At 35.2% G+C, this 14606-nt stretch overlaps 1 protein-coding gene across 2 annotated transcripts; it reads right to left on the reverse strand.

Annotated features, from left to right (window-relative positions):
* Nucleotides 1–609: 609 nt before the first annotated feature.
* LOC4346822 (probable LRR receptor-like serine/threonine-protein kinase At1g05700) lies at nucleotides 610–13682 on the reverse strand. 2 transcript variants are annotated; one of them, XM_015755507.2, is made up of 12 exons: nucleotides 13585–13682; nucleotides 9712–10285; nucleotides 7386–7879; nucleotides 3968–4106; nucleotides 3801–3872; nucleotides 2903–2980; nucleotides 2597–2754; nucleotides 2242–2492; nucleotides 1998–2124; nucleotides 1698–1766; nucleotides 1370–1559; nucleotides 610–1286 (listed from the first exon to the last, which is right to left on the reverse strand). In XM_015755507.2, the coding sequence occupies exons 1-12, from the start codon at nucleotides 13649–13651 to the stop codon at nucleotides 896–898; spliced, it is 2610 nt and encodes an 869-aa protein (XP_015610993.1). In that variant the 5' UTR covers nucleotides 13652–13682; the 3' UTR covers nucleotides 610–895. The 2 variants fall into 2 exon arrangements, with proteins under 2 accessions (XP_015610993.1, XP_015610992.1); XM_015755506.2 differs by having other exon boundaries at nucleotides 2242–2507.
* Between the last annotated feature and the right edge of the window lie 924 nt (nucleotides 13683–14606).

Below are 14606 nucleotides of genomic sequence, written 5' to 3' on the forward strand. Positions count from 1 at the left end.
AAAGGAGGAATTCCCTCCCCCTACCTAGGTATTGAAAAGGAGGGAGTTTCTTCCTCAATTCCCCATCCCCATCCCTCCAAAATTCTCATGTCTCCTAGCCAAACAAAACAGTTATAAGTCCTTCTCCACGTGTCTCCTTGTCCCCTCCATTGTTCCTAATCACAATATAATCATTAGGTAGCAGTCTATTCTAAAATTCGTACAAAGAAGAACATAGGAACGAGCTCACACCTAAATTCAATTGTCGCGGACGAGCTCTTGTTATCGGTCCTTGTATGACCGTTGGAAGATTGTTGTGTGTATCCGAAGGAGTGATATCCACATCACCTCAAGTAATGTAATCAAAGTTTATGCTTTTATATCATTTCATGCGTAACGGAACATCCTAGGAGTGTTATTAGGTGTCCCCACAAAAAGGAATTATCGAAAATTTCAGAATATCAATCTGAATTTCAGAATTTATTATTTTATTTAAGAAAAGAAATTTAAGAATTTTAGTGGGGGAAATTTATCCAAATAAACTCAATTGTGGAAATAAAATCACTATTTTCATCAGTTCCAATTTGAGGTGCATGCTTGTGTTCATATGATAATGATGAAAACTAGATATGAAGGAAATGATAAGGAAATGAGCATATAACCCTATATTTTAAGGTCTTACCACATATCAATTGTAACATTGTACCAGAACAGTTTCTTCACATAAACATATTATTGTTGTGTTCCACACATTGAAGCAAACTATATATTGCAAGGAATTAAGCGCTCCTATTTTGGCTCTGTTGAACCATCTTTGTTTATGAATACATGTTGTGCAAATTATTGTGTTTGTCATATCATTTTAGACTTGTAGCAGAGAATCGACGCATGCCAAAGCTAGGCGCACACACTTTCTTCATCTTGGTGATGGACCAAATGTTGACACGGAAGACACGATATCACTTGCTATGTTTTCGAGGTCGACCCTTTCCTCATGAGCTTCCTCCAATGCCAGGCCTTCCTTAAGTTGTGCAACCACAGTGGCCATCACTGGTCTTTGAGCAGCAACATCAGCTGTGCACATCATGGCAGTGTCAACAACCTTCCACATAGAGCTGACATTGTAGGCATCAAGACGCGCATCAGCAATTGAGCTGATGTTACCAGTGACAATCTTCTGCTTCACACGCTGAACAATGTGACCATGTCCAGGTATTATTGGAGGCTCACCGGTGACTACCTCTAGTAAAACAACACCAAAGCTGTAAACATCACTGCTCTCCATGAGCCTTCCAGTGTTGTAGTACCTAAAAATGCATTGTTTTAGTATACATAACTATTGCATTAGCTGAATAAGTGATTGAGTGACTTGTGCACATTGAAAGCCTACTCTGGATCGATGTATCCCACGGATCCAGCTGCTGTGGCTGATATGTGAGTCTGCGTGTCGCTATGGTATGTTTTAGAAAGCCCAAAATCTGCTATTTTTGCTTTTAGATTTTGACCCAATAGAATGTTATTGGTCTTGACATCTCCATGAATAATTGGCAGGTTGCAACCCTTGTGTAGATAATCCAGGCCTACAATTATATATATACATATCATGAATAGAAAATCCCATAAAACTATATCAAGAATAAGACAAGTGAGAATATAGTACATATAGCACATTTGCTTAACACAAATTTAGTTTTCTTTGTCTTGCTATAGTAACATACCTTGTCCAGCTTCAAGTAAAATACGTAGACGTGTTGCCCAATTTAAGGATTCACCAACACTAATTTTACCTTCATAGATATGTGGAGAACAGGTGTTAGACTGATAGGACTCTACCAACAATTTCACAGGCCAAAAAAGGCAAATTTATGCAGCTCTACTACACTCTTTTGTGTAAATGGCTAAGTATCAACACACACTAGTTCACAACTTAATAATCTAAAATGCATTTTGTTGTGTAATCTTGTAGTAAATGTGAAGGAAACATTCCCAACTTAATTAAAGTAGTTCAATGTACAAACCTCTCAGATGATCACAAAGATTGCCTCCAGACATGTACTCATAAACAAGTGCTAAATGATCATTCTCCCAACAGTAGCCAACCAAAGACACTAGATTTCGGTGATGCACCTTTGTCAAACTCTGAACCTACTTAATGTGATAGATGACACATGGTAAATACTTCTGTGTCCATGTAATCTCATATATGTAACTTATTTACATTCAAATTTTGGATGGCATTCAAAGTTAATTTGAATTTGGTACCTCAGCCAAAAACTCATCAAGCCCATGTTGTGATGATTCTGATCGCATCTTGACAGCAACCTCAATATTTTCTTCTAGACAACCATAGTAAACTTGTCCAAAGCCTCCATGCCCAATGAGCCGTTCAAAGTTATCAGTATACTTCTCAAGCTCCTCGTATGTAAATCGGCGATTTTCAGTTTTTTGCATATGGTCCCAATGATTTTTCGTACTTCCTGGAGCATTCAAGAATTCTGGACCATATGTGGAATCTAGGTGCACAAAATCTAGTTATATAACAACGTCACTAAAAATCAGTAAAAATAAACGTACTTAATATAAATGCATGTTTTACTTAAGAGCACAGCATACGCACTATTGGGCTTTCTTCTAGCTCTCCAGGTCAAATATGCAAGAATAAGGATAGCCGCTACCAGCACTGGAATCACTACTGCAAGGGCTAAAATAGCTGATCGTTTTTTTGACTGGACTGGAGTTCCTGCTGTGTTGCACATATCTTCGTCAGATACATATCTGAAATTTCATGGGAAAAATTGTTCAGAGTTTATGTTGGTGCACCTATGTAATAATGTCTAATGATCACCTAAAGAGCAACATAATTTCTACAATTTGGATCAACAACATACTATCTCCGATATCAACATTAAACAAATAGCTGAACCTGAAAACAAATGATCCTGCGTTGTTTTCACACAGGGAGGATGGAATTGTCCCGCTCAGCTGGTTTCCTGACAAATTTCTGTGGTAAGTGACATAAGATAAAATTAGACCTTAAAAAATGTGCCTGGCTTGGTAACAATTGATGTGCAAAATAAAACATTCTCCTTCCGTAAAAAAAGATAGTCATTCTAGATTTTTAACAGATATTATGGTTTGAGAAGAAAAGATTGAAGAGCCCTTTATTAACTAATGTGTGGTTAGAAGTGAGAGGATGGTTGAGAGGTAAAATTGGATAAATTTGAATAACAGGTGATTCATGAGATGAGTTACAACCTAGAGTGATAATCTTTGCGGAAGAATCCTAATTCTTTTCAGGACTAACTGAGTATACTTTGTACTTTCTCCACCCGAAATATAACTATCTTTTTAGGATATTAAGGATTACAGGTTAAATTAAAAAGGAAAATATTATGATTGGTTAAGATTGGAACTAGCTAGGTGAAGAAACCAAATGCATGGGAGATAGTTGTAGTCGACCGGGATGAAATTAGATAGAAAAGTAGCCATTTTAGGGTAATTTTAAAAGTTAAAGCTAGCCAAATATTTTGGACGAAAAGAGTAGTAGAGCCAATCAGAGGCCAATCATCCATGCATGGTGGAAGCTAGGGAGGGCTTCGAACTAAACGATAGCTATAGCTGGTCCATCCATGTGGATATGGATGGATACATGGTTCGGAATTTAGCCCAATCTGAACGAGGCCGAAAAAAGCAAAATAATTATTTATTTGTTAAAGTTACTTGTAATCAAAGTTTCAAACAAAATACTTTAAATATGTATGAAAAACTGGTGGCTTCCAAATATATTTAATGAAAAGTAGAGAAATTACAAATATACTTACAAATACTCGAGAGCGGTTAGCAATGTGAAGTTATTAGATATTGATCCATGCAGGTTGCTGTTCGAGAGATCCCTGCGTGACAATTTTCATGTAATCCAACATGAAGAAAAGGTAGCACCTGTATATCATAATTATGCATGCTAGAAGTTCTTCCAGACAATACTCACAGAGATATTATCCTCATAGTATTATCACTTCCAGTGCTGCATCTCACGCCATTCCAAACTAAATTGGATGGAAAACACGGATCGTTCATCCAATTCTTCTTTATCCCATACTCAAATTTGATAGTCATGATAGCATCAACTGGCATTCGACAAGAAAGACAAGTTCAAGAGAATTTTTTTTATTAAATTCTACAATATAATACAAAATAGCATAACCTGTCATTTTTACATCATTTACAGAAAAAAGAATCATAAGCCGGTGGTTTAAGAAAGGAATTTCTCAACACAAGAAAACAGACATGTGGGGTCCACTAGTAAGTGAATAAAACTTATAAGACAACTTATAATGGTAATCTAAGGACTTTTTTTAGACACTTTTATGGTAGTGTTCCCTTATACTCTGTGGCAATATAAGAGGGTACAGTAGAGTTCCAATCTAGCTATATACTTTTTAGGGTATTTAAAACGTCTAATCTAATTAGTGTGCGTGCATGTTTTAGTCCTAACAAGTGACCCCGTACGATGCTGTCTGTATATGTGCTGATCTGGAAAAACATAACTTTAACGATAGTACTAGTCCATCAAGTAAGTACTTCCTCCCTTTTATATTATAAGTTGTTTTAACTTTTTAAAGTTGATTAAATTTATAGAAAACTTTAGCAACATTTACAACATCAAGTTATTTTCATTAAATGAAACATTAAATATATTTTGGTAATATGTTCATTTTTTATTGAAAGTATTGCTAAATTTTCTATAAATTTGGTTGAACTTAAAAAATTTTGCATAGAGAAAAGTCAAAACGACTTATAATACCAAACAGAGGGAGTAGTCAATATATTCCTATCACATAAGCTTCAAATATTTTATTCTCTAAAATTTCCCATCCAAGGTATACAAGCCAATTAAATCATTGTGTTCGTAGAAAATAAATCTTCGTAACAAAGTCTCACATAATTATATTTTACTGAAAAAACCGAAATTACTTTTACAGTATATCTAGATTACTTTTAGATTTCATTAAATTACTTCTTAAACATACAAAAGTAAATTCAATAAATCCTAAGAGTAATTTACATATATTATAAAAGTAACATAAAACAAAAACAAAAAGAAAGGAACTTCTCATGACATTAAAAGTAAATCTGTTGTGGGGATATAAACATATCTGAAAATTAAATTTAATCAATAGATATTATAAATCTAACCAATAAAGTAAACTATTCACTAAATATTTAAAAAGTAATTTAAGTATATGATAAAAGTAATTTACAACATATATATATATTCAAAATATAATCATGTAATATCTTGTTATAACACAATGGTATAATTGGGTTGTAGATTCGACAAATAATTAAGAAAAAAATTGTTTGAGTTTTAGGTGTTATGAATCTTTTCCTTTTCCTTATCACTTAAATGTATACCCCAGCATAGAAAAATACTTTTTTTTGGAACTCGGGTAAGAAAGCCTCCATTTCTTTTACTATAAATGAGACAGAGTCATTCTAAACATAGGGCTTAGAAAAAAGAAAAATGGCTGAAAAATACGTACAAGTACAAGTTAAGGGTCTGTTTAGATCCCCCGGTAAAATTTTACACCTTGTCACATTGAATGTTTGGACACATGCATGGAGTTTTAAATATAAACGAAAAAAATAACTAATTACATAGATTGCGTGTAAATTGCGAGACGAATGTTTTAAGCCTAATTAAACCATGATTTGACAATGTGGTGCTATAGTAAACATTTGCTAATGAAAAATTAATTAGGCTTAATAAATTCGTCTCGCAGTCTACAGTCGGATTCTATAATTTGTTTTGTTATTAGACTACGTTTAATACTTTAAATGTGTGTCTGTATATCCGATGTGACTCACCAAAACTTTACACCCGTGGATCTAAACACAGCCTAACTCTAGCATTTGTCGGGATGCATGGTAGCTAGTTGTTACTAGTTAGTGCACATGCCCTGTGTAGTCCTATCCTTTTTAAAATATTGTACTCGAAACTACGCTATGGTAGCTTCACCCGATGTATTCATTATTTTAACAAGATGTATGGTATGCAAATCTAATGTACAATTATATATTTCAATTTCACTATTACCCCTAAAAAATTTCTACTAATTGTATTATCAAGTTTAGTCGATCAGATTCATCAAAAACAAAGTAATAGATGGCTCACAATCGTGTTAGGGCTCAGGTAAGAAAATTCCCCTTCGTGGAGTGAGGTTAATGTGTGTTTGTTCCACCTCCCGATGTGTACGTCTCATGACAATAAGGGCAAGTTTAATCATAGAGCCTAGTATGATCTCTTAAATAATATAAAAATATGAGTAAATTTCACTTTAGGTCACCTTTTATTATTAATATTTTGTTTAACCAATGTTTTCACTTTGGACATGATGTGTTTACCTTTGTGTGGTACTTTGATCAGCCTCAACTCTTTTATCCATCTATTCAACTTGTTATATGCCAAAGAAATGATTTTACATGTATCTGAGAGAATTAATTGATGAGTAGGAGACATACTCCATATCGTTCATATGCTTAAGAAGAGAATTGAGGTGGTCGAGAGTAAGACAATGGCAAAATTAACGGGTTAGAAATGAAAACATTGGTTAAATAGTGGTCTAAAGTAAAACATTGGTAATCAAATATGGACCAAAGTGAAATTTACTTAGAAATATTTTTTTATTATGATTATTTTATTGTTATTTCTCTACGTGTTCTTTGTTCGCCGTTTCAGACATTTGCATGGTTTTCATCGTAATCATTATTTTTACTCTGCTCATTACGGACTTCAGAAGTGTGCATTGCTAACCCGTCCAACATTATTGTTGGTATTGTAGTACTAATATTTTAGTTATGTAATGAATACGTTGTTTTTTTTTGGCATATGGCATTGTTTTTTCTTCTTTTTTTTTTGGAATATGGCGACTTAAATTAGAAATAGGAATAAACTGTCTGTTATAATAACTTATTAGCTAATTATCAATTTTCGAATTCAGATTTAAGAGTCAATTAACTATATATGGGCACAAATTCATATTTATAAATTAAGAAATTGATACTATTATAGTTTGTAAAATCTAAAAGGCCCATGCTAAAAAAAATGTCATTTTTACTCCCTCAAACTTTTCACTGGAACACTTAACTCCTAAACTATACATTTGACAATTCCTGATACATATATACTTATGTATATATACATATATACATATATATATATATATATATACACACACATATACATATATATATATATATATATACAAAACCCCCTAACAGTATTTTTCTTTTTTTCTTCTCTCCCTATCTTCTACTAAACTTGACAGTGCAATTAAGCAAAGAATCATGCAATAATTTCAAAATATTTACTGTATGTTAGAGATGGACTGTGTGATCGAGCTTACAGTCTGTGGGGAACGTAGAAGGATTATCGAGAGGAATGCGACCGTAGACCTCGAAGGCATTCACGATCGGGGGCAGCTGGGAGCTGTCAGTTGCGGCAAGAGTGATGTTATACTTGCCGGAGGTTTCAGCACTGATCCAGTCGATGGTGCCGACGGTCTGACCGGTGTAGTCTGCTACGTAGGGGCCACCGGTACCTTGGATAGGATCGCCATTGCTGTAGGCTTGGAACTGGCGCTGGAGCGTACTCTGGAAATCAGCGTAATGCACGAGCACCAAGTACTCGTGGATCTCTTTGTCGTTCGTTTGTATGATGGATAGAACACTTTTGTTGTTGTCGGCTGGCACGACGGCCGTCTCGAGAACAGGTGACGGGACTGCGTACGAGGGGCTAGGAGGAATGATCAGCGTCGATGGCGCGGAAAGGTTGGAGTACGTTGGGTCATCTTCCGATCCCCAAGGATACCAAAAGCGGTCATATGTATCATTAGGATACCTGCATGTAAAAGTGAAATCCAATATGAAAATAATTCGACCTTTATTGGACAACGCATTGTCCATGATTACAAACAAAACTAAGAAATATAAAAGTTTGGATTTCCTATATACTCCCTCCGTTTCTAAATATTTGACACCGTTGATTTTTCTAAACATGTTTGACCATTCGTCTTATTAAAAAAATTAAGTAATTATTAATTCTTTTCCTATAATTTGATTCATTGTTAAATATACTTTCATGTTTACATATAGCTTTACATATTTCACAAAATTTTTTAAATAAAACATGTGCTAAAAAGTCAACGGTGTTAAACATTTAGAAACGGAGGGAGTAACATTCAATAGGAAGTTAAGGGGAGTCGATCCTATCAAACCCCCCTCCCAAGAAAAAAAATCACGCCTGTGCCTCCCTCTTATTGAGTTATGGTGGCTTTAGTGTAGTTACATGCGACTTACCTAGAAGTTATAGTATCATACTTAGAAGTTACATTATAACTTTTTATAGGTTTTTGGAGGCTGTCCTTAAACCACTCACATTAATTCTAGAGGTAATGAAAGTTTAAAATTCATTCATTAATCACAAAAATATAACATTACTATTTTAAACTAAAAAGTATAAAACTACATTCATCCATCTTAAAATTTAAGACAGTCATTTCATCACAAAATATATGAATTTATCATATTTAGAATTAATAAGTATCAAGTTTTGCTTGGATTTGAACTCTAAGCTTTAGATCTTTCATGATTTAAAATAATAAATCATGAGTCGTTTTCGGCTTGAAGTCTGAATTACATATATATTTTTTTTATTTTAGAATTATATATAGTTGTTCTTAAGATTTAATAATTCCACACTTGGAAAATAATAGATATATGATTCTATTTGGTTATTGAGTACTCCATCCATTTCACAATGTAAGACTTTCTAACATTGCCCACATACATATATATATATTAATGAATCTAAACACATACATATGTATAGATTAATTAACATCTAAATAAATGTATGTGGGCAATACTAGAAAGTCTTACATTGCGAAACGGAGGGAGTATGAATTATACTAGTTGAATTGATACCCTGCACTTTGCCGTGAGATATATGGATGAATGGATGTTATACATTATAGAAATGATAGGTGTACATGTTGACATTGATGTGGAGATAATGATTTGACATTGATTGCATATTGACTTTTAAAAATAAAAAAAATTGTAATGATATGTCATATTTGTATAATATTTAAAATACTTTAGATAATAATTGCTACTGGGTGATGATGTGGCACACTTGTATGTTGAGCTTTAGAAATTAGCAGACATCACCTTTATAGTAAGATAGGATTATTTCTCAATCTAATAAATGATAAAACTTAGATTAATGAAATTTAATAATAACCAGTTTATAGATATTGAGTTCTACTTGTGACTTGTCTGATTCTCAGTTAAATCATTTGATAATTTAATGCTTTCGAAATTTAAACTAACAAATACCGAAGTCACATTCAATTTTCCGCCTAAAAAAGTCACATTCAATGTGGAATAAATATCAATTATTATATTTTTCTTGTTTTTAATCATTCTAAAATATGAACTGATAAATATAGATTTGATATTAATTATATAATCATGTTTCATATATATGTGATGCATGGATTAATAACAAGCTAGTAATCCCTCTTACCGACAGTAACATCACTTTTAGGATCACAAAGACAAATTAGCATGTACAAAATTCAAAGGAATTGGAAAGAGGGTTCGTGGTTGGTTGGGGGGCTCTACGTTTAAATAAAGGGGACTCTTTGTGATAGAAAATTAACAGCATACCTTATAATTGGATTATCTCTACTGCTAGGTCCCATGTTGCGCCGTTCATACAAGTAGATGGAACTGTTGCCCATGATTTTCCGGAAATGTAACATGCTGTCGAGCTGCCTCAGCTCCACCGTGTTCACGAACGGCGTGCCTTGGTAGGTGTTAACAAGGCACACCGACGCCCAGCTCGCCCACGCCACAAACATCGCCTCTGAGCTGTACTCCTTATCCTTATTCGCGATGTACACCTCGTCCCACTTGTTCACCCCGAGGAACAGATCGAACTGAACAGACTCGCTGTTCATGTTATCGTAGTTGCCGTAAGCGAACCGCAGGCGCACCAGATAGATGGCCCCGGGGACGGTGGGCAGCGCGTAGCAGTTCCGCTCGCCGAATAACGTCAGCGGGAAGCTCCGGAGCGTGTTGAGAGCACGATCCCATGTGTTCACATACTGGGCGGACACATTGTTAGTCACCCCGGTGTCGACGTACGGGGCGCCGTCGGGGGTGTAAACGATGCCATTGCTGTTGTCCGTGTAGCCATTTTTGTCTCCCTCCAGCCCGCAGTCAATGCTGAGGAAGCCATCTGCATCCATAGTTAGGCCTAGTTTAGTTCCCAACTTTTTCTTCAAACTTCTAACTTTTCCATCACATCAAAACTTTCCTACATACATAAAATTTTAACTTCTCCGTCACATCGTTTCAATTTCAACAAATTAAACTTCTAATTTTAGCGTGAACTAAACACACCCTTATACACATGGCATTTGGATCAGATGAGTGCTGTCGGTCTCAGGAGAGAGGCAGTGAGGGGATCGATCCTTTGGCAAGGGCAAACCGTCTTATTGTTCCCCTTGTTTCTTTTATTTTGGTTTTGTGAACTATTTTTATCCTCTTAATAATTGCACTAATTCAAATGACAATGGTCGTAAACGGAAGCTATTCCAGTGGATGATTTCAGTGGCCATGATCTAGCTCGGGCGTCCGATCCAACCCAAGAAAATCAGACGACCTTCTGCTCATCCCATTCTCTTGCACATGTATGCACTACCAATGCATGCTAGTACTGTACTGTTCTCTCTCTGTTTCTCTCTCTCATCACCCTTCTCCTTTCCTATGTATATTAACTATCTTATTATCATGTTTTAAATTATTTTTTCTCATAAATATTAATCTAATTTACGATCCGATTACACTGTTATATCCGTTATAATTAAATATTTACAAGAAGATGTTATATGATTATATTATGATTAAAAAATATATGTTTCAACTATTGAAATTTAATTTTACATATATGATAGCGAAATATTTCAGCATGCGTTTTCCCTGTGTTTCAAAAAAAATAATGAAATTACCTACCCCTACTCTCTCTCCACTCTATCAATCCATGCATGCATGTAAAAACCTTCAAAATAAATTTTCTCCTAAACTGCTTATCCAATCTATGATCCGATCAAACCATTGTATTTGTTATAATTAAATCTTTACAACAACATGTCATATGATTATATTCTAATGAAAGAAATATATACGTTTCAAATTGTTAAAACTCATTGTTTGATACGTGATAGCGATATGTTTTAATGTGTGTTTTCATTGTATTTAATTTTTTTTAATGTTTCATTTGATGTTTGTTTTTCACCATGTATAACTTGAAGTTTTACCTGATGGTTTACTAAATCATTTGACTTTCCAATATTTTTAGAGAATCAGGTGCATGATTTGTAGTTCCCTGACTTCCCTCCAAAATTTTCTCTAGTGAATCAAGTAATTGGTTCAACACTAGTTATATAAAGCCCCTTCTAATTAAGATGGTTTGTTATTTACTAAAAAAATAACCCAGAGTTCCAAGCCCACTAATTTGATGGCTATGCATGTTCTTATAAATTCCTCGCTAAATCCTGGCTTGCCTGCAAGGGATAAAAATCAGTTAGGACTCTATCCGGAGACTTGGCCTGTTTGGAGGAGCATGTCATACCTATAGTTTTTTCCTGAAATCTTTAGCTTTTTTTTAAAAAAAATCATATTTTCAATCAGATTATTAGGGATATAGTTCTAGAATCCAGAAAATGAACTAGAAAACAGAAAGCTGAAGCTAACAAATTCATTTTTTCCCAATTTCTCACTAGCGAATTTTTCTAATCTTAAAGCTCCACAAACTGGACCTAGGTAAAAAGCTCTAGATCAACTTGTTTTGAGACAATTTTGAATGCCACAAATCAATTTTTTTCTCATGTAAGTCACATAAAACAACTTTCTATTTGCCCATTTGGCAACCAGCCAAATAAATTTCTCTTCATGCTTCTTTTCCACTCAACCAGCCTTTTCATTTCCCATTCTCCAAATCTTCTAGACCACATATGTCAATGTCTCCTGCCCTGTTCTTTTCTCCATCAAGTCTCTACCTCTATTTCTTTCTTGTGTGGTCCAGGACACCATGGGCTATGACGGAGGTGGGTGGACATTACTAGAGAAAAACCCATAGGTGACGGTTCTAAAGGGCCTATAGGTACCGGCTTCGGTGCTGGCAGAAATTATTTGGCACCAATGACCACCTATGTGACACTATATGTGCCGGTTTTAATTAAAAACAAGCACATATACAAGGGTGCACCCTTTTTTATTTTTGTATGTGCTAAAAAATCAAAAAAATATTTGGTATTTTATTAGGCACCTATACAGTCAGAATTCACTTCCCACAAGTCATGTGATTTTTTTCAACACATATTCATACATATGTCTCAAGCAAGATTTGAATTGAAGATATCTCCCCTACAAAGACTAGTTGTCTTGAAAACAAATGATATCATTTTGAGACTACTGCTATCCGAACTTATAATCCATATTTAACACTATATATGAGCTTAAATAAAAGTTTTGTTAGCTAAAAAATTGTAGTTATCATTTAGATCTACAACTTTCATATAGGTTTTGTCTCCATCCGAAATCATTTACAAATTTTAAATATTCGCTTATGCAAATAGATCCAAGACCTTATAACATAGTTTCAGACATCCAAACTACCATAAATCTAAAAGTCATCAAAAACAAAGTTTTAGATCTCGTAAAGCTCAACATATTTGATATACATTTTATCTTCATCCAACTTAATATGAAAACATTAGATAAAAAAATACATTTACGAGATACATCATCAACGTCGGCTGGTAGCAAAAGGGAGTGGTAGAAGGGACAAATGAGCTCGGGATCTTGAGCCTACGTAACGTTGTTTATCCTCGAATCGGTTTGATTTGCATGAGATCCCAACCACCTCAAGGCGAAGGCAGCATCGATATGAACTAAGGCAAAGGGTGGAGGTGATGCGACAGTGTGGCACGTGGTGGCTCGGGGCAGGCCACCGTTGATGTGGCGAAGGTGGGTATGGCAAATTTGGGTAGGGTGCACGACGCCTTCGGGGTGGGAGGGTGTTCTTGTAGTGGCGGCACAGATGGGATGGAGACAGCGCCGCACCAAATGCAGGGAGGGAGAGTGGGGAGGGAAAGACGCGGTGTGATGCGAGGGATAGATGGAGCGGGAGGAGAGATCGGTGTGGGTCTCATCATTTGGCCAGAATGTAAAGGAGTTTGATTGGCCGGATGGTTTGGACAGCTGGTTGGTGAGACTCTTGGGGATGCTATTTTTTTTTAAGTTTACCTAAATTTAGCTTAGAGAGCTATCTAGCAATGCTCTTAGAGATGCCCACACCCAAAATAGACATGGTTTCATATTTCGAGATTCCGAAGCGCCTCTATAGATGATAGAAACAGTACCACCGAAAATAATTTTGAATGTTTTGCTTACTGAAACACGCGTGCAACAAAACTAGAGAGGGCCGGGCTGAATTGCGCAATCGACGGAAAAAGGAAGAACGAAAAGGCATACCTTGCTGGCCGGTGGCAGGAACAGATGCTGCTAACACGAAAACGGTGAAGCCAGCCAAGAGCGCCATTAAGACAGTACAACCTCGCGTGACTTGGCCCCTGCAAATGGCAATGCCAAGCTTATATATACACGTCATCCCACACTCCTACTGTCGGACACAGAGGAACATTTATGTAATGATGTACTCTCTCCGTTCTATTTTAAATACAATCATAAGTTTCCATGCTCAACTTTAATCATTCGTCTTATTTAAAATTTTTTTATGATTATTATTTTTTTATGACATGATAAAATATGAATAGTAATTTATACGTGACATGTTTTTAATTTTTTTAAAAAAAATTTCAAATAAAAAAGATGGTCAAAGTTGTACACGAAAAATCATGGCTGCACTTAAAATGGGACGGTTGGAGTATAGTGCAGAGCGGGCATTGATGAGGGGCATTGACAGCCTAGGTTCTTTAATTACTCCCTCAAGCAAGTTGTTCGCAAATCACTATTACCTTGTCTCTCTCCTGTATGTCCGGCGTTGACGGACTTTTTGTTATCAGGGTATGTCCATCAATCTTCCTATTTTTAACTCCCTAAATGTGGAGAAAGATCATACTTTTTTTTAAAGGTTACATATTTCTATGTATGTTTCATATATCATTCTAATTTTGTGCCTTATATCTCATCCTTCTATATCTTATCGATCTTATACTCCAAAAAAAAAAAAAGCAGGGGAACACACCATATGGGAGAGCAATGGAGATAGAGAGTCACTTTTGACTCATATTTGAGGCAGAGGGGATGGATAGAAAGTGAGATAGTAGGATAGTGAGATAAAATAAAGGTGGATGCAGATAGGGATTTGTGGATGCTTTTCCTTATAAAAGGAGTAACGATATAACGTTAGATACTTTTTGGATGAAAATCTTTCATATGTAAATGTTATATAATTGAAGTGTAATTATAAAAGTAATATACTTTAGTAGTTTAATATGTAACTCTTGTTCATAACAAATCAAAAAATGTTGTGT

This window comes from Oryza sativa, chromosome 9 (genome assembly GCF_034140825.1).
Source record: "Oryza sativa Japonica Group chromosome 9, ASM3414082v1".
Classification (NCBI taxonomy): Eukaryota; Viridiplantae; Streptophyta; class Magnoliopsida; order Poales; family Poaceae; genus Oryza; species Oryza sativa.